Below are 19,462 nucleotides of genomic sequence, written 5' to 3'. Positions count from 1 at the left end.
CGTATAGTTTAGGAAGCTTTGTGTGCTTGTTCAGAGGGGAGGAAAGAAAAAGGAGGCTCTCAATGGAGCTTTTGTTGTTTGAGTTGGAGACAGCAAAAGCCCAAGAAACACTGACTAACAAATACCTGGCCTCGCTAAGCCTCACATACCTCGGCTTTGCACTTGATACAATGTCAACAAATGCCTCCTCTGTCCTCCATGCTAGCCCGTTTCCTCTCGGTCCGGGAGGATTTTTTCATGTTTTTATAAAGGCTTCTGTTTTCTGAGCCGACATCTGGGTGCGCAGAGTTGGACTGCACAGCTTGAGTACTGAGTCTCTGCTAACACAAGCCTCTGAAAATGACCCACAGCACTCAGCAGTGCTGAACATCTGTGTAAATGCCTTTTAGGTGAAATATGTAGAAAGAGTAGAGTGAATGCAAATGAAAAGGATTTGAATTGTAAAACACACAATCCAAAAAGTACATATTAGTCATATTCCTGGGAATTCATCTGTCCTATTCAGTAGAATGAGTATTCTTTCTTAAGTGGATAACTTCCAGCCGCATTAAAATGTTACTTTTGTGTCTGAATATATTTTGGGCATTCTTAAAAACTGATGAGCCTTTTATGCTGTGCAGTTAAACTGTAGTTCAGGGTTACACACTCTTTTTCTTTGTTCGTGAGGAAGTTGTGCAGAATATAATAAGAGTTTATGTATCAGGAGGTTTTGAAACAAAACCTCCTGATACCTCCTGATTTGCACTCCACCTTCTCCCTGCAGAGGCGAGTTAAAAACTACATTTTTAATCAAAAAGATTATTCCATTAAACGCTGGACAGCTTTAGGGAGACTCTTTGAGATTTAGCCAGAGAGAGAGAGAAAAAAAGGTCAATTTATGTGAGTCTGTTTTGTGAAAAATACAATCTTTACTGTTTATAGGCTCACAAGACAGTTTCAGTTTTCTCCCCTGGGCTTCAGATGAATACTTCCAGTTTCTTTGGTTAATTATTCATGCGGATGTGATCCCAAATGCTGAATGCTGTATATTTTTCTCCTGGTTCTCCTCATTGTTTGCAAGTTCGGTCTGGAACGCATGAATATTTTAACTGCATCTGAGTGCACAATTTTTGTATTATCACCGTCAGTATCGAACCACACATGCGTCTTATGGCTTTCTATTCCTATGTGAGTTCTTTTTGAAATGTCATGTAGGGTTTAAAGCCATTGGATGCACAGTGGACCATCAACTGAGGAGCTCTTTTGGGATTTGTTTTAAAATTACCTTTAATGTGAATCTCCATTATCTGCAAATGGTACATTAAAATAATTCCAAGTTCACATATTTAGGTACATCTATGATTTGGCATTTTTTTTATGATTAATTGGGTTTTGTGGTATTTTATTTTAACCAGAAAATAAAATGTACAGAATGTGTACGCAGAAAGACTGGACAGATTTCTATGAAAGTAATTGCTTCTCAAAGACGTATGTCATGTAGTGACTGTGAGACATTCTTGCCATTAAGCGTTTTAAAATGAAATTTCTTGACTTTTTCAGTCTGCCCTGGTGATTACCTTGTAGTCCATTGTGGCCAAATTAGACCGTTTCCACATCACTGCCTCAGGAAATGACACACATCTAGTTCCACCTAGGGTTAATTAAAGTTTGCGTTGCATCATTATGCTCAGAATATAATGACACCACATGCTGCTGCTGATGATACAAGAGCTAGTCTCTAAAACTACTGACAAAATTATATAGAGTGCTTTATAAAGTATTCATACCTCTTGAATGTTTTAGCAAACAACAATATCAGTGGCTTATATGTGATCTATCACCACTAAGTGGTGTGACATGGAAAAACACATGTAAATTTGTTTAAAATTGTTTTAACAATCTGAAAAGTGTGATCTTTTAGTCTTGTTATGTCTTTACTGACTTTGTACAGCAGCCTGAATTTTTGGTCTTTTCTTTTTTTTGCAACATGGCTTAATCTCATTCGGAGTAAATGGAAATAATATATAAACATCAATTTTCAGGTTATGCCACAAATTCACAATAAGATTTTGTCTGGACTTTGAGAGATTCTAACATATAAATATTGATTTTATTTGATCTAAACTATTTCGCAGCAGCTCTTTTTACGTGTTCAGGGTAATTTCCTGCTGGATGATGAATTTCTGCCTTTTGCAGCCAGTTTTTCCAGAATTTCTGTTGATCTTCTTGTCAACTCAGAACAGCTCAGCAGTCCCTGCTGAATTAAAGCCTCCTCACAGCAGCTGCCTCCGCCATGTTTGGCTGTGGGGATGTGTATTCAGGAGGCGCAGTGTTATTTTTCCACCACACAATGTGGTGGCAAAGCCAAAACCCAAATTTCTTATATCTGTGGACCTCCACAGAGTTATCATGGGCCTTCTCTGATTAATGCTCTGCAGTCTAGGCCTGTCAGTTTAGGTGATTGGCCACATCTTGATAAGTTTGCAGTTGTGCCATACTGATTCAGGAGTGCATTTTTTTTAAACTAAACACTGCTTTAAACTTCTCTACAATCTTATACTTAACCTGCCTGGTGTGTTTTTTACCACAGTATATAGATTTTTATTTGTAAAAGAAACTGAAATCCATGTATTGTTTTCATTGCACTTGTGCTGGTCTATCACACAAAATTCCATAAAATGTTTTAAAATGTATCGTTCATGTTTTGGTTGCAATTTCTAGAAAATTTCCAGGAAACCTTTCAAGAGTTGTGAAAACTTCTGCAAGACTCATAGTCTTGCATGAGAGGAGCTGACACAGCTGCAGGGTTGATTGAAAACAGTAACAATTAAAAAATGGCAAATAAAAAGGTTTAACGGTAATCTCATACCGTAAGCACGTCAAAACATAAATATCTCTACCAAGCAGCAGTGTCGTTACAGATGTGCATAAAAAGTTAATCAAAAAGCTGCAGCAGATCCAGAACACTGCTGCTCACATTTTCACTAAAACTAGGAAAATGGAGCATATCACCCCAGGTCTAAAGTCCTTCTACTGGCTCCCTGTAGCTCAAAAAATAGACTTTAAAATACCTTCGTTAGTTTAGAAGACACTGAACGACTTAGTACCAACATAAATTAAAGACCTGTTGTTGTTGTGTCAACCTTACAGACCACTCAGTTCTTCACGTTCAAATACTCTGCATCCCCAGACTGGTGAAGAAAGAGTTCAAGGTTTTGCAACAGCACTCCTGTTAATTTAATTCAAATTAAATAGGTGTGTAAGGATTTTTTTGTATGCATTGTAGAGTATCAACCTAAAGGAATATTGATTCTGAAAACAGACTGTTAATCTCCCAGTAGTCAAAGCTTAATTTCATCCTGATTAGCTTGTTTGAAAATGGATCTAAATTAGGTTGAACTCCCACATATTAAACTAAAACATACTATTATTATGCCCATTGTCATAAAGAGATAGAAAAATGCACTGATATATTTTAACTAATTTTAAATTTAATGCCAGGATTCTCTTGCAAAAGCAAGTTTTAATCTCAGTTGGATTTTCTCTGGGAAATAAAGGTTAAAAAATAATAAAGCACCATCTTGATGTGGCATCCATTGGCATGATGAGTAAAGGGACTGATTACCTTTTTTAACATTGTGGAGTACATTTATAATAAATTGATTGACTGCTATTTTGGTCAATACTGGTTCGTCAGCAGTGGTCCAACCTCTTCAAAAAACAGCACTCTAAATAAATGTGATGCAACTTTTCTAAAATAAGATTGAAACTACTAAAACAAACATCTCAAATATTTAATTATAGTTGTATTTTATTAGTAGTCTTCAACTTCCTGGTGTAAATCTTCACATAGAAATTTCAAAGTAGCATTTAAAACAGACGTGTGTATTAAACTTGACCCAAACAATCTTTTGTGTAGTTGACATTGCGAAAACACAAGAGTCCCTTTATGTTTCAGTATATGTTTTTTTCACTTTGTTTATTGTAAAAGCTACTAGTTTCTATAACAGAGGGACAGTTCTTATAAAATAAAATAAGATGGCTGCTAGGAAGAGCTTTTACTTTGATTGTATCTGTTTATTTGGATTTAGCAGAAACATGAGCCCCACTTTGGTTTATTTCCATTTTAATCACTGCCTACATGCTAGTTTTGCAGATTTCATGTGGATAAGCATCTGGCTGGTAGCGACCTCTAAGAAACACACTGTATCTTGATTGCTGATTTACACAATACATTTGCTGCTTTCCAGACAGTTTGGAATAAATTCTTTGTTTTTCATCTGTTTCCATGGGGTAAAATAGGACAGGTCACACTTTCTTTGTGACTTATACCAGGACACAACTTTGGTAAAAATGCATCAGCATATGCATCGAGCTCTACACATAAAAAAAAAAAAAAAATTAACAAAGCAATTCTGTTCTGTTTGACCAGGCGCTTTCAGCTTTTTCATTCTTGGATCTTGGATCTCTTCATGTCCTCGCTTCATAAAGGAAAAATATCTAAACTGGTTTCAAAAATGTTTTTCTGTTGCTCTACTATTTATAGTTGTTACTAGCGAAAAACAAAAAGGTATAAGGATGAATTAGACAAACGTCTTATGGTTTACTGTTATCTGATAATCTGGGATGATATGTTGCTTGGATTAGTTCTTTCCAAGCGAAGGTACATTCATTTATAAAACACTTTAAAATCAGACCGCACTGAACAAAATGCCGAATATTAAGAATGACTTGTTGAATAAAGTGAAAATTAAAGCAAAAATAAATTGATTAAAAGCAGAAGTAAAATACCTAAAAAAATAGAATGATATGAGGTAAACATATCAGCAATGAAACTTTACATAGATATGAAAAAAAAAATCAAAATAAGATTAACTTTTACAAAGGCCCAAGGGAAGAGATGGATATAACCATATTTAACCTAACCATCTTTAAAACCATTTTAACCATGTAATTTGGGAATTGCAATTATAAAAGCCCTCTGACCTCTGAGTCCTTGACTGTGTCCTCCATCAGTGACTGGTCAGTTATTCTGTAAAAGGAACCTGTAGTGCAGGATCAGTAGCTTCCACACATTTTAACTGTGTTGAAGTAAAAAAAAAAAAAAGATTTATGCAAAGAGATAAAGCGATATGGACAAAGAAATAAATAAAATAACCCCCCGCTTCCCTGAATTCTATCAAGAACTGCAGAACTTTATGTATTAATAACAACACCTTCCTAAGTATCAATGTATTGATTTACAAATCCTATTTAGTGTTTACAGTGCAAAAATGTTTGAGTATAATCAGAAAACAATGCAGATCAGGTTTACACCACAGTTTGTGACTCTTCTCCACTGTGTGAAAATGTTTAATATTGGTGGACCCACATCCTGTCTGTTAGACCAAATGAAATTTCTTTCTTAGAATTTTAAAGCTTACCTTTATCATTGTTCTTGAGATTTCCTGTTTCTGATGAAATCATAAAATAATATTTTAGTGCAACTATGTAACTTTGATAATCACAATAAGCAGTAGTAGTCAGATGAAATGCTTTTCTTGGTAAAACATGTTTGCAAATGTTGTGTATAGACTATGTTTTGTGGGAGCAGCCGCCATATTGGATATTGATTTTAGAGTTGCTTAGGCTCTAACTTGGAAAGTTGGATGTCTGGCTTCAGGAAAACGATTTAATTAGGTTATTTTTTATTAGAATAAATAAGCCGCGCACAACTTTCAAAATTGGAATAGTTCTATCTATCCTCCTAGCTTTTTTTGCTGCATTATTGAACCATTAAATTCAAAAGTACCCATAAGCACCTTTGGCTGGGCCTGTGTGGTTAAAGCTAGTTTATTTGCTGTCAATCAAGTTTCCACCCGCAGCTGTTCCCAATCCAGACCGCGAATCAGGCTCTCACACCAGGCAGCGGGTTTCCTCAGAGCAGCTCTGCCCGGTGCACCTACAGCTTCAGACTTTTCAGAATTAGATTTTATTCCTGTCGTTGCTCCTGTGAAATGCCATTTGTCGAGGACCCCGCTTGTCTCTCTAAATCTCGCCTGAAGTCAGATTTAGTTGCTCACAATGTGGAGCTGCCACCTGCAGGGAGCAAGAAAGAGGCTTATGTGGCGCTGCACCTGAGACACGTCGACCAGACAAATGCTGCGGATTTCTCCAGTGATGACGATCAGGAGCACAATGTGGCAGTGAGTCTATCAATTTACAGCTTTTTTTTTTTTTCTCCAAAGTGGCATGACGCACAAAACGGAAAACAGACCAACAAAAGAGTGACTTTTTCTAGCTTAGCGCCACATAGTAACCTCAAAATGACAGTAACCCCGAAATGACAAACTATTAGACTAGTAAATAAGTTTACTCAGTGAGGGATTGTGGGCCAGGCCTCTCAGACGGTCTAAAGGTCCATTCCCTACTGAGTCCACCAGCTGTAAAGCTATAGTATAGATTTACATGTGCTTCTGTACTTAGCCCATGCCTCTACAGACATCCACACCTGCCACTTTCAGTTACTTTAGCCAGCCGCAAAAGCTTCTCTATAGGTTGCTTGAAGAAAGGAAATTTTTGCTGTATATTCTCAAGTAGCAATCACATATGGAACCCCAATTTTAGAAACTTGTTAGAAACTGCTTTAGCATTACGGTCAATAGCTTCTGTTTACGTTTTTAGTTTGTTTTTTTTTAAAGCGTTTTTTGGGGTAAATTCTGTTTTCACTGGAATACACAACTTTAAATAGATGAAGAGCTGGGATGAAAATCTTTATCTGAAATTAGGCAGTTATGCAAAAGTAACAAAATGCAGAGATATTTTGCTATAATCATGGGAATTTTTTTTTTTAAAGATAACTGGTGCTATTGTGACATCATATCACAAACTATCCATTTGCTACGTTTCATCAGACTGGAATTAATAACATTTAGGAGTTTCCCTGCCTGACAGGAAAGCAAGCATCTCAGAGACTTGAAGCTCATCACTGGGATGGATATATAGTCAAAAGAAACCCCCCAAAAGAACTGTGCCAGTACTTGCCAACATTTATGAAAGGGTGTGGTTGCTCTAATATGCCAATAAAGGTCGTATATTAATAAGGGTTTTCAATGTACCATCCTTTCACTTTGTTTCATAATGTTTAGAGATTCTTGTTTCCTTTCCAAACAGAAACAATCTTATTGGGATAATGAAAATAATTTAACATGCAAATTTGCCAGGTGTGTAAATAAATTTGACTTTAACTGTAGATTGTTACAACTTTGGGCAGGAAGAATCTCCTTCAGTGCTCTGTGTTGCACCTGGTCTATTGGTCTCTGACCAGACACTTTGCTGTTGGATTGCTGTGTTATGTAGAGGGTGCTGTGTGTTGTCTGTAATATTTTTCTTTTTATGGAGCCAAATTAGCTATGGGAGCTCCATAACACAGAGAGAGAGAGATGTTGTTTTCAGCTATTTTTTTTTATTTAAAAGTCACTGTTTCTGCTTTCACAGCAGATGACTGCAGATAAGATTGCACTCCTGCAAAAATTAAAGCACCTTATAAAGAACCTTATTGCTGATTTTTGAAGATTCACAAATGTTTGACCTTGTTTTATCCACTGGACCTTCTAAATCAAACTTCATCTATATGCTAATTGTGCTGTTGCAGTTGCTGCTCCAATATTGTGGAATAATTTGCAGTTATGCAATAACTGCTCTAATATTACAGACTTCAAAGCCACGTCTTAAGATTCATGTCTTCTCAGTAGCTTGACATCTTTACTTTGTGCTTTTTTTGGGGTGTTTTATTAAATTTAATTCTATATTGTCACTTTATTTTCTATATATTTGTTAATATTGTTTTATCTGCATTTTTGTGCTTTGAAATTTTTATTGTATTGCTTGTAGATTCAGTACACAATTGTTTTCTTTATTCTGTTAATCTTGATAATTAAAGTCAAATAAATTTATCTCCTTAGCAAATTGAAATAGTGTATAAAAACAAAGGATTTTAAATAAAGAAATATTTTGTTATGGCCTAAACAGTGACTGGTGATACTGTCATTGATACCTTCCACAATGACAATAAGCCACAAAAAGGTAATGTCTAACTAAATTTCTGACTCAATGTTCATAGAGGGTTGTATACCATCAATGAGGAAAATAACAGGAAGGGAAAATGTGGAGAAGAAAGCGAGATGACCACAACTTTGAGAAAATTGTGAAATGTTTATCACTTGTTACTATGAGATATTTTAGAGCTATAAAATACTTTTATCACATTATTTTTGTTTTCTGTTTTATTGAACCATTTCAATGCTTTATTTTTGTAAAACCATTTAAAAAGAAATGTCGTACCAAATAATCTTAAAGCGGTAATGCCTCTATTGCATCTGTCAGGGCAGCTGTGCCTCCTGTCCAGAAGCTGACCACTATTATAGTGCGAGTGACTGAATGTTGTGTGTTGGGCTTTGGGGTTTATTGGACTTGATAAAGCACTATACAAGTACAGGCCATTTACAATTTACCAAATGATCTTCCTATTATAATTAACAGTACTTGTATCCCATGTTCTGTGTTTCAGCAGTTATTCATTCTTAAACATTATTCATTTTTGTTGTCTTGCAAAGGGAGGGGATCCAGAAGGCGCAAAGGAGCTTGACCCGAGTGCATTGACGGATAAGGATCTCAAGGCTTTGTTATTCAAATATGGAGTTAAGGCTGGGCCCATTTTAGGTTTGCTTTTGCCCATTTGCTTTTGAGAATATCTTTTCCCCTATTTTCATAGAAGAAAATTGGACAGAATTGTGGTGTTAGTGTAGTTAGTTTCTCCTAAGAATAAATGAATTTTACTGACTGTTCTTGAATCTCAGCCTCCACCAGGGCAGTGTATGAGAAGAAGCTCAGGAAACTGCTTCAGTCTGCTGGAGAGGGGGAATCGAATGAAGCAGATAATGCTGTGCTCTACTCCGACAGTGACGAGGAAGACGTGAGTGAAAAGGACGAGGAGAAAGAATTGGGTAGGACTAAAACTGTGGTGTTTAATCCAGACATTTATGGTTCATTTCACACGATAATTATTCCTTTGTGGTGTTTCTTTTGGCTTGCGCCGGTTCAGAGGGAGAGCAAGAAAAAAAGTCTGAAGCATTGGAGCTGAACCAACAACAGTGCAACGAGGTGAGAAACGATTTGGAGTTCTTGTATCCATCTGCTGTTCAATGTGTTTACTTTTCCCAGTCTTTGCTAATACATGAAACAGTGTATTCATAAGGGCAAAGTATCCAAAATATGTTTCACTTTGTGATTTGAGTGCATGTTATGAATAAATATTTCTTTGCAGAAAAATGTGCCAGCTCAGAAGGGTGACTTTTTTTATCCACAGTGTTTTTTCTTATCATCAAGACTGGTAATTCCTGCAGATTTACACAATATTCTGTCAAAACTCAGTATCGAGCGATGGTAAAGGTTTTTTTTTTCTGCTTCATCTTAGCGTCCTTGTCCTCCTAGAAACAATGAACGTAGTTCCAAGAGGAATTCAAAGAATGCATTAAAATCATCAGAGCGAACTCGTCCACACCGCTCACAGACTCCTGCAGGAATTAGCAAAGTATCCTCTATAGCTCAACACTCAGGATTAAGATCAGGGGTAGGCTGGTCTCTGTGTTTGTACATTCTTTAAATTTCTTACTTGGGCTTACATAAGTGCGATATTTTCATTTGAAGCATAGCATTTCAATGCTATGCTTCAAATTCATAGCATTGAATTTGAAGTAGCATGTTGATGCATAGTAGTTGCTTGCAGCATGCTCATATTAAGCCTTACAGGTTCCCTCTGGATCTCAGTCAGTGGTGTCCAGTAGTTGCTCATCATTTTCCTCACAGGATTTCAGCATCACTCAGATGGTTGAAAAGGAAAGTTGTACTTCAAGCCTTATAAATTCACATTTTACAGCTTTAAAAATTGAAATGTTTATGTCTCTGTATTTATTCAACACACACTCCCACCGCAAACTAATGCCAAACGACAACAACAAAAAAAAACAGATGGAGAGTCGGAGCGCACCCTCTGCTTGCTCCTACAGTAAGCCGGAACATTGGTCCCGCTCCAGCAGGGTTAGTAGTGCTCAGATTGTTCAGTCACACTTTAAGTTTAACTTGGTGCTGGTTGAAGGGTTTTTAGAAGTGCACTTACGGTGGAAGGAAATTGAGAATACAAAGGTCTAGTGAGTTATGGTCCTGCGTCTCCTTCTCTGTAGCTGGACACTGACATTGAAGACAAGGACACAGTCGTGGAACAGGCAGTGCGCTACACTCCCAAGGACTCCACTTGTGTAAAGGAAATCAAGGCATATACACCCTTTTGGTTTAATTCAATTATCAGCCATATCACTGATGTTTTGGGGTTTAAATTTTTCTGTCTGAAATGTTACCTGCTGTTCAAATTATTCACTCCAATCAGACATCTTTAAAACCAAGTTTTATTTTGAGTTTGAATACTTTTCAGGTCATCGGGTTAGTTAGAAATGGAAGTAATGCTGCCTATTTTTATTTATGAGAACTAAAGCTGCAGACATTTAAATGGGACAATGTGAAATCGCACATAGCTTTAGCATTTAGAAAACAACTTTATTCACTTAAAGCCAACTTTTGGTGCTTGGAAAAAAAAATGTCCTAAAGACAAAATTATGTCTCATCCTATTGGGTTTCAAACCTAATAGGAACATTCAATAGGAGCAGAAAATGGATTTAATTCAAAATGTACTTCCAAATAGACTCAAAGTGTGGCATAATTTCTATTCAGCCTCCCTCCATAGGAAGACTTTGGTAGAAGCACCTTTTTCTACCGGCCTTGTACAACAAGAGACTGAATTTCAACTTTTCTTAGGGTCGTTGTCCTATTTGAAGGTGACCTTATGCCTCATTCTCAAGAGTTTTAGACCCTCTAACACAAAGTTCTCAAACTCCAGTTCTTGAAGGCCTGAAACCATTAGGTTTGTCCCTGGAATCAAATGCCTGAATTGGCTCCCTAACATGCTAATTCAAAATCTACAGTCTTGTTAGTAACTTATTTGATTTGGGTGTGTTGAAGTAGAGATGCAACTAAAACCAATACTGTACTTGGATTTTATATGTTAAAAAAAAAAAAAGTCAATTGGTATCCTGAAAGGGACTTTACGTCTCTAAGTGAAACTTTACACTTAAGGAAAACGGCATTGGTCTAAATGCTTTATTATTGTAGGATTTTTACTCCAAAAAGTATTAAAATTGAGGACCTGAGTACCACTACTGCCATTTAAGGTTTCTGTGCAAGCAGTCATTTTCCCGTCCCTCACTTATTTAGGTGAATCAAGGATCACACAGTGATCCTTATTACTGTGATTTCCTTATCTTTACTCACCCCACTGTGCTTCTCTTTTCTTCACTTCTGGTGGATTGGCTACTCTGCTGCACAGAAAGAATTTGTCTAGTTCTGATCTAAGCTGATGGTGGTTTTTGCTTTCATTTCCACTGTTCTCAGGATCCAGTGAAAGATATTTTAAAGGACCTTCTTCCAGACACAAAGACATCACCTACAGGGATTTAGTAAGTGTCACAACATCAACAATGAACATCATAACCTTAAAATCAGTCTTCACAGCTATTCATGACATTTGAGTGAACACTCAATGTGTTAACTGTTTGTGCAGAGCAAGACAATGAGTTTTTTTGTGTTGGCAAGTTAATAGTTTACTAATTAACTTGCTGTTATACTTCAGTGCCACTCCTAGGAGACCCATCAAGGGTGCAGCTCAGCAGCCCATCCAGTATGCATACCCAGACACTCCAGTCAGCCCCACAACCTTAGAGAGACAAGAGGTGGCGAGACGTCTTGCACCCGTCTACGTCCAGGTTTTGGTCTTCTTCGCTGTGATGTGCATCCTTTTCTTCATATTTGTTAATGTTGAGAACACCAACAGTGTGGTATCCTTGCTGGAACGTCAAAACCAGAGGCCAGATGGTGAAGAGGGAATCCCAGCGCTAGATGAGACACAGGATGCAGCATGTGGAGAGCTTTAACTTTTTTTTTTTACCAATCTATGCTGACGTAAAGGTGTGAGCTTGCTGATTTAATGGCCGAGACTTGACCATTGTTATTAGTTAAGAATCTGCCAGTCCAGTTTAACACTTCTGAATATTTTGCTTGACTTTAACATTAAAATGTTCTTATCACTATGTTGGCCATTGACAGAACACTTATTTAGGGGAAGGGGAGATTTATTCCTGACTTAAAATTGTATTGTGTATTGCTAATTTAGATTCTTTAATCTGTATTGTATCACTTGTATGATTTTATACTTGATTGTTCAATAAAATATATTTTGCTTCATATATTTAACAAATTGGCTTGGAGGGGAAAATTGTTTTTAATCTTGAAAACCTAAAGCATTAAATATCTTAAAAATTCAGCTCTGCATGGTACTTTCTTCAGACATCCTTTGCATACATTTCTGAAGAATTTCTCATTCTGTAAATGTATAGTTGAAGAGGTTACGAGGGCAACAAAGTGGACCAACAGGAAATGGAAACCTGTGCAAGCCAAACTTTTCCTGCCACCCATCTTTTGTTCACAATCTGTGTATACCTCGTCTAATTTCTGTAATACTTATTTATAAACACAAGCACCTGTTAGAAGGAAGATTTATATCTGTTTGAAAATTAAAGTATTCATTTCACTAAATTCCTTTATGCGATTCTTTGTTCCTTGAATTTGTCAGACTTTTTTTTTTTTTTGCTTCATACTTTTTTGTTATGCTTATTGAATATATGGAATTTACCTACTAGGATGTTTATATTCTGAAAGTTAAGTTCAATGAAATGAACTAAAAGAATCGCAACACTAAAACCTAAGAACATGAGAGGAAAAAAGTTCACTTAAAAAGAAAACTCATGTAGTCTACAGAGAGTTTGGTTAATTCCCTTATTCACTCTCGTATGACATAAATACTTGTTTGAGTTTCTCAGGGTTTTAGTACTCTGAAGTACACATCTGAAAAGGTTAAAGTCAGCAGTGCAAGTCTTGTATCACAGCTTTCCTCAAAGTACAGTTTCACAGTATGGTTTTTGATTATGTAACATCTAATTGTTCATTATGAAAGCAATAGCCATTTAGAATGACAAGATTTTTTTCCCCAAATGAAAACTTAAATGTGCATTGAATTTGTATCCCTGTGCATACATGTATTTTACTTTTTCAATGACTTTGGTTTCATTGTGGTTTTGGTTTTGGTTTTGATTTTGGTTTAATTTAAAATGTAAATTCTCAAAGTTGTTTAATCTCAATATTTAATATTTTAAGTCATCATAGAAGCAGCTTCTCATTCCCTCCAACAAATTACAAATCCTTTTGGACATCCATCAGTTGCTTCCAGACTGTTTTATGCTGTTTTATAACGTCATTTGCTTGCCTTAAACCATTTCAGTCAAAATGTGATTGAAAATGTAGCTTACCGAGTTCCATGTTTGGCCAGCAGATGGCACTTCTACAAACACTGGTCTGCATTGTTTTTCCTTTTGGATTCCAGTTTTGCAACTTTTGCTGCCTGTCACAACAGACGCATGGCAATGATGGAAACAAAGAACAAAATATGGACATTTTTAAAGGTCATTGTTAGCAGCGTGCTAATTGCGGCGTTAGTGTTATTCACTGCAGCGACTATCAGGACTCTGTCTCTGGACGTAAATGTCGGATTACAACTCGCACACTGGGAAAAATCGAAAAACATTTCGCTGGTGATTGACGAGCCTCACAGAGAGGAGCTGCTAGGCAATTTCAAAGGTAATTTAAGTCCTGCTTTAGCTTGGAGACTAGCCCAGTCCGCAGAACTATATGGGAGCATGTTGCTAGATCCTTTAGCAGTCAGTGTGTTTCTTTTTAATTCAAACAGAGGCACTGAGAATCCCCACCGTGTCATTCTCTGACACGGAGACCAACGCCACAGCGCTGCGTCAGTTTGACACTTTCCTCCGTAAAGGTACAATAATAATAATAACAATAATAATAATAATAATATGGGGTTCCCGTTCCCCGATTCCCTATAAACAACCAGGTGCCAAGTCCTTATTTATTTGACCTCTATTTTTAAACGTGTAGTCGTTTATGCATTTTACACGTTGGGAAATTGTTGCTAACTAACATTTTATCTGTTACACCTAAATCCTGCTAACCTGTTTATGTTGTGTTAGCTGCTAACAGGAGCTAACTACCAGTGCTTGCTAATGTCCTCATTAGTTAAACCCACTTTGCTTAGAGACCTCAATGTTGATTAACTTTTTATATAAGTTAGTGGACATGCTTGTACTCAAGGCAGATAGCATATAGTATGATGTTTAGAGTAGATATTACCTATACGGCATTTATTATTAATTAGACCACATTGCTAAAACAAAAATATCATTAATGAGACGAAGCTGAAGTTGGTTTCCAATTCTAGCTTCCGATTCGGGAAATGGCTAACTGGCGATTCCACCTAACTTTTCACTACCTTCCACATCTTTAATCGACACTAGTTTAAAAACTACAACACCTAGACTCTTCAAACCTGGACTGGATTATTCTGCTCTAATAGCAGAATATTTAAAACCATGTTTGTGATTTGTGAAACTTTTATCTGATTTGTGAAAACTTCAATAAAGGTTTATTTTACCACTTTTTTGCATCAGGATCATACTAGAACTGCTCCAGCTCCAAAACTACATGCAGACACTTCAAACCTGGACTGGATTATTCTGCTCTAATAGCAGAATATTTAGAACCATGTTTGGGATTTGTGAAACATTTTTCTGATTTGTGAAACTCCAACAAAGGTTGATTTCATCACTTTTCATCACCACTTTTTTTTTTATCTTGGTCTAGATGTTGTAGTTTTTGAGCTGGAGCAGTTCTATTGTGACCGAGATCACAATAAAAAAGTGTACAATTTTAGTTTCATTTAAACAAAATTAGTGAGTGTCTGTAATCAATTTAGTCTTTAATAATTTAATTTAAATATTAAACCCTTTAAAATTGTGTCTAGCAAAGCATTTACATCAATAATATCTCAGATTCTAAAAGCTTCCCCTGTTGAAAGTCCTGATTCTTCTTTTTCCAGCCTTCCCCACAGTTTTCTCTTCAAGCGTGGTTCATCATGAGCTGGTGGCTAATTACAGCCACCTGTTTCGGGTGCAGGGATCTCAGCCTGACTTGGTACCGTACCTGCTGCTGGCCCACATTGATGTAGTACCTGCCAAAGAGTCAGATGGCTGGGAGGCCCCTCCCTTTTCTGCCGAAGAGATAGATGACTTCATCTATGGCAGAGGGACCATAGATGATAAGTGTTCTGTAATGGTAGGTGAACATGTAATGATATACTGCGAGAATATTCTGAAGCTGCATCATTAACGTACATTTGCAGGCAAGGCTAAATTTATTATTTTCCATTTTTTCCTATAGGGAATACTGCAAGCATTGGAATACTTGCTGATTAGAGGCTACGCTCCACGCAGGGGGTTTTACATCGGTTTTGGTCATGATGAAGAAGTATTTTCACTACCCATTACTTGCTAATGCGCTTTTGCTTTTTGAAATCTTCCACTGAGCTCTTAAGTTTGTCATTTTCAGATCAGGGGTTTCCATGGAGCGAAGAACATTGTCCGTGTGATGAAGGAACGTGGCGTGAAGTTGTTGTTTGTCCTTGATGAAGGCCTGGCTATACTTGACGGAGTCATCAGTGGACTTGATGGACCTGCAGCTCTGTGAGAATTTCCCACACTCAGTTTGAGCGTGATATTTATGGTTGAAGCATTTTTAAGGAAAATGTTTCAGAGGAGTTTATGGTAAAAAAAAAAAAAGTAGTTCTTGTAAGAAAATAGTTGATTGATCTATCACTGTGTTCACTCAGAAAATTCATAATAAATTGAAGCATATGCACCCAAGTTATTTGCATTTTGAGCTTTTTTTCCCCATCCTGACAAAAGAATTGTTCAAATGTATCTTTAGGAATTCAAAATTACAGACGTTGATGACCAAAAACTTCTCTCCATTATTGTATCATTTTAACAGAATTGGGGTTAGTGAAAAGGGCTCAGCCAATGTGAAGCTCAGTGTGACTATGGCGCCTGGTCACTCATCGATGCCTCCCAGGGAGTCCAGCATTGGGATCTTGGCTTCAGCGGTTAAAAGGTGCAAAATTTAATTCTTCAGCTTTTTTCTTTTGCAGTGAAAAATTCTTTGATTATTTTAGATGTGCCACTGCATCAAATTCTAATTGAGTAGAGCATTTTGCACATTTTTGTTGTATGATTTCTGCAGACTTGAAGAAAATCCCATGCCTAGGTTATTTGGTCATGGTCCTGAACGTGAAACCTTTGAACATCTGGCCCACAAGGTAAAAGGAGTCATAATGTAAACAAAAGATATTCTACATATCATTCATATTCTTACAAAATTTCTGCTTTTCTCCAGTTTGGGCTTCCTCTTAAGTTCATAATGTCAAACTTATGGCTCTTCTCCCCGCTCCTTGGCAGGTAACCACATCACATGTTTCAGTCATATCACATTGTTCTTCACCTGAAATAAACTTGGTGTGCTTTTTCTTTGCAGAGTGTTAGAAAGAAAGCCAGACACTAATGCTTTTGTAAGAACAACAACAGCAGTGACTATGTTCAATGCAGGAGTTAAGGTATAAGAATTGGTTTCTAAACCATGAATAATTCAGATTTTTATTTTTAATCTAAAGTCAGTATAATCTACATTTCTATAGGTAAACATCATTCCTTCCCTTGCTGAAGCTTGTGTAAATCTGCGAATCCACTCTGCACAAACACTGCAAGAGGTAAGAACAGAAACTTTATTCCTCTTTCTTGGAATAACTGTAAACTTTTAAGTTGAATGAGGTAAGTTCTGTCTTGTCCAGGTCCTGGACTTTATCCACGACACTGTGGGTGACCAGCGTGTGAAAATAGAACTTATTGATGGCTTTGACCCACTTCCCGTTAGCTCTTCTGATGAACGGTCGTTTGGGTTTCAAATCATAAAGAAAACAGTGTTGGACATGTTTCCCACACTTACAGTAGCTCCAGGTACACACAGATAAAATGTAGTTTAGTAGTAAAACTTGTGTTTTTCTAGAAAACATTTGGTCATTTTTTTTTTAAATGTGCAGGGATTTGTGTTGGGAACACAGACAGTCGACATTTCAAAGACCTTACCAATGATATTTATCGCTTTGCTCCAGTCTGGTTCAAACCAGGCGATGCTCAAAGGTAAGGACCTAAAAAAACACTCAGAATAAAAGGAACCCGGTTACATTTTCTCTTGTGATTATCTTAAAAACATTATATTAATGTGTGTTGATAGTTTAAATTATAATCCAGTGAATACTGTAAAGAACATTTTACACATCATTTTGAATTTAACAACACGAAAGAATACAGAATGAATCTAATAACGAGATTCTGTAATTAACAAGCATGTTTTTGAAATTGTGTTTATTTTTCCAGGTTCCATGGTATAAATGAAAGGATTTCCAAAAAGAACTATGAGGAACTTATCGTGTTTTATTTTAATCTTTTTCAAAATTGTGACATTCAAAAACTTCCTGAGTCGCACACCTCTATTCACGAACTCTAAGGAACAATATTCATTGGTGGTGGAAAGGCAGTGCAGTTTGATAGTGAATGTTAAGAATACAGATGACCTTGTTGCTGTGCAATAATTGTGAATCAAGAATGTCAAGAGGATAAGATAGAGATTGTTTGGTAGATTGCTGCCTTAATCTAAAAAAAGATTATGCTTCTTTAGTTCACTGGAAGAACTATTTCATGAGCTGCTGTTAGCAGTGTCATAATTTACTTTGTAATTTTTGTGGTATTCACTGAGATGACAAAGCTATCAACACATCTGTTTTAATGTGCTTGTCTTTTATCATGTTTTTTCATGTAATGACTGACATTTGTCAAAGTTTAATAAAATAAATTGCAGTTAAATATTTAATGTAGTTTGCAAAATTCTTTCTCTTTTAATTTACTACAATGTGCTTCTGTTCCCCCCAAAATGAAAAAGTTATTAATTTGTTGTTGGAGTTGCTCTGTTCAGTTACAGCAATCATTGTCTTTAGTTTTATTTATATTGTTGTTTATAGGCTGCTTAAAAATAAAAACCTGTTGGAACGAGTTTTCTGATGGCAATTTGTGCTTTGAAAGTTCAACAGAGTTATGCAAACAGATATTGATAACAGATAACTCAGGAAAGTTTTTTTTCAAGTTTAGGACACTATACTGTTGCAACATCTAGATGACAATGTTTTGTGGAAGACCTTTGACCTCATGGTGGAGCAAAAGCACTACTTCTACATTCCTATCTGGAGTTGCTGCACATTTGGGCAAACTCCATGCTCTATTTGCAGATTTAAAAAACCTTGTAGAACATGGTACATACACGTGTCACTGTTAATATTTTCTGCTAAAATCTATAAGCTTGTAGAGCTTGATTATTATTGTTATTTGTTATTAAGGTTATGTTATGGTTATAATGTTATGCCCTTAAAATGAAAATATAGAAAGATGGTGATCTAGATCTGTCCCAAAAAGGTGATTTAAAACATACTGTATGTATTTAGTCAAATCTATAATTGGGGGGGGAAAAAAACCCAAACATTGTCAGAAACCTTTGCTTAAATAAACCAGCACTTTAACTCAGATTGAGTGCTTGGTGTGATTACACCGGCCCATCAAAGGCTGATGTAATCATAAAAATCTCACTGCCTTAAGATTTTTATGTAGATGTTGCTCTAACAAAGTTAAATTACAGCCTAGCTGAAACCTTGAGAAGATAATGAAAAGAAGATTTTCATGATCTAGTGGATAAAAAAACAAAAGCTGTTCTAACATTGATGAAAATAATTTTTTTTGGTGTGTCATCTTGGAAACAAGCATTTTTATTAAGTTCAAACTTTTAGGTAAGTACCTGGTTTGTTTTAGCTTTGGATATTTTGTTGTGGGATGTAAACCTATATCTAAACTTGTATTTAATGAAAAATGGGACCTAATCTTTTTTAGCTACTTGTGTAAGTATGTAAAAAAATAAATGAAAATTCTTCCTATGTTAATAACCAGTTTATCAACCCAAATGAATGTGTCAGTACTAGGAACATTGAATATTAATTAGGTTAAAGTATTGCATAGTCCTCCCAGAACTGGGTCCTTGAAACTTCTTTCATGCAGACTAAGAAAATCAAGTCGCACTTTAAAACCAGTCAAAGTTCAAACCAACACTAATATAACAATAGTGTCTTCATGACATGAACTAAACTTTTACAGCCCTATAAGTCTTCGTACTAACAGAGATTGACATTGTCTGTTTTTCTTCCACCTCAGCATGGAGGTCCCTACATGTCTTTTGGTGAACTCTAGAGCAGTGGTTCTCAAATGGGGGTACGCGTACCCCTGGGGGTACGTGGAGGTACTGCAGGGGGTACGTGAAGCTTTTCAAAATATCTTTAAA

At 36.3% G+C, this 19,462-nt stretch overlaps 2 protein-coding genes across 4 annotated transcripts; both read left to right on the top strand.

Moving 5' to 3' along the window:
- Positions 1–2,464: 2,464 nt before the first annotated feature.
- Positions 2,465–12,661, top strand: LOC102237434 (lamina-associated polypeptide 2, isoforms beta/gamma-like). Of its 2 annotated transcripts, XM_023337050.1 has the most exons (10): positions 2,465–6,164; positions 8,574–8,679; positions 8,817–8,963; positions 9,062–9,120; positions 9,284–9,349; positions 9,434–9,589; positions 9,769–10,056; positions 10,200–10,289; positions 11,462–11,526; positions 11,700–12,661. In XM_023337050.1, the coding sequence occupies exons 1-10, from the start codon at positions 5,976–5,978 to the stop codon at positions 11,998–12,000; spliced, it is 1,467 nt and encodes a 488-aa protein (XP_023192818.1). In that variant the 5' UTR covers positions 2,465–5,975; the 3' UTR covers positions 12,001–12,661. The 2 variants fall into 2 exon arrangements, with proteins under 2 accessions (XP_023192818.1, XP_023192808.1); XM_023337040.1 differs by lacking the exons at positions 9,284–9,349; positions 9,434–9,589; positions 9,769–10,056; positions 10,200–10,289 and having other exon boundaries at positions 5,066–6,164.
- Positions 12,662–13,457: 796 nt separating this feature from the next.
- On the top strand, positions 13,458–17,946 carry pm20d1 (peptidase M20 domain containing 1). 2 transcript variants are annotated; one of them, XM_023337020.1, is made up of 13 exons: positions 13,458–13,759; positions 13,869–13,955; positions 15,072–15,307; positions 15,413–15,499; positions 15,581–15,714; positions 16,022–16,141; positions 16,271–16,346; positions 16,424–16,485; positions 16,562–16,640; positions 16,722–16,793; positions 16,860–17,040; positions 17,124–17,223; positions 17,461–17,946. In XM_023337020.1, the coding sequence occupies exons 1-13, from the start codon at positions 13,540–13,542 to the stop codon at positions 17,588–17,590; spliced, it is 1,584 nt and encodes a 527-aa protein (XP_023192788.1). In that variant the 5' UTR covers positions 13,458–13,539; the 3' UTR covers positions 17,591–17,946. The 2 variants fall into 2 exon arrangements, with proteins under 2 accessions (XP_023192788.1, XP_023192797.1); XM_023337029.1 differs by having other exon boundaries at positions 13,460–13,759; positions 16,875–17,040.
- Positions 17,947–19,462: the final 1,516 nt, after the last annotated feature.

The sequence above is a fragment of the Xiphophorus maculatus genome, chromosome 1, assembly GCF_002775205.1.
Source record: "Xiphophorus maculatus strain JP 163 A chromosome 1, X_maculatus-5.0-male, whole genome shotgun sequence".
NCBI classification, from domain to species: Eukaryota; Metazoa; Chordata; class Actinopteri; order Cyprinodontiformes; family Poeciliidae; genus Xiphophorus; species Xiphophorus maculatus.
This window is presented reverse-complemented; position numbering and strand designations above follow the sequence as displayed.

Bases quoted from the DNA above. Each gene is read 5' to 3' on its own strand.
- pm20d1 (XM_023337020.1), top strand. From the start codon at position 13,540: ATGGCAATGATGGAAACAAAGAACAAAATATGGACATTTTTAAAGGTC. The intron at 13,760-13,868 runs GTAATTTAAGTC...TAATTCAAACAG, and splicing joins GCTGCTAGGCAATTTCAAAG to AGGCACTGAGAATCCCCACC. The intron at 16,486-16,561 runs GTAACCACATCA...TTTTCTTTGCAG, and splicing joins TTCTCCCCGCTCCTTGGCAG to AGTGTTAGAAAGAAAGCCAG.
- LOC102237434 (XM_023337050.1), top strand. From the start codon at position 5,976: ATGCCATTTGTCGAGGACCCCGCTTGTCTCTCTAAATCTCGCCTGAAG. The intron at 6,165-8,573 runs GTGAGTCTATCA...TGTCTTGCAAAG, and splicing joins ATCAGGAGCACAATGTGGCA to GGAGGGGATCCAGAAGGCGC. The intron at 8,680-8,816 runs GTTTGCTTTTGC...CTTGAATCTCAG, and splicing joins TAAGGCTGGGCCCATTTTAG to CCTCCACCAGGGCAGTGTAT.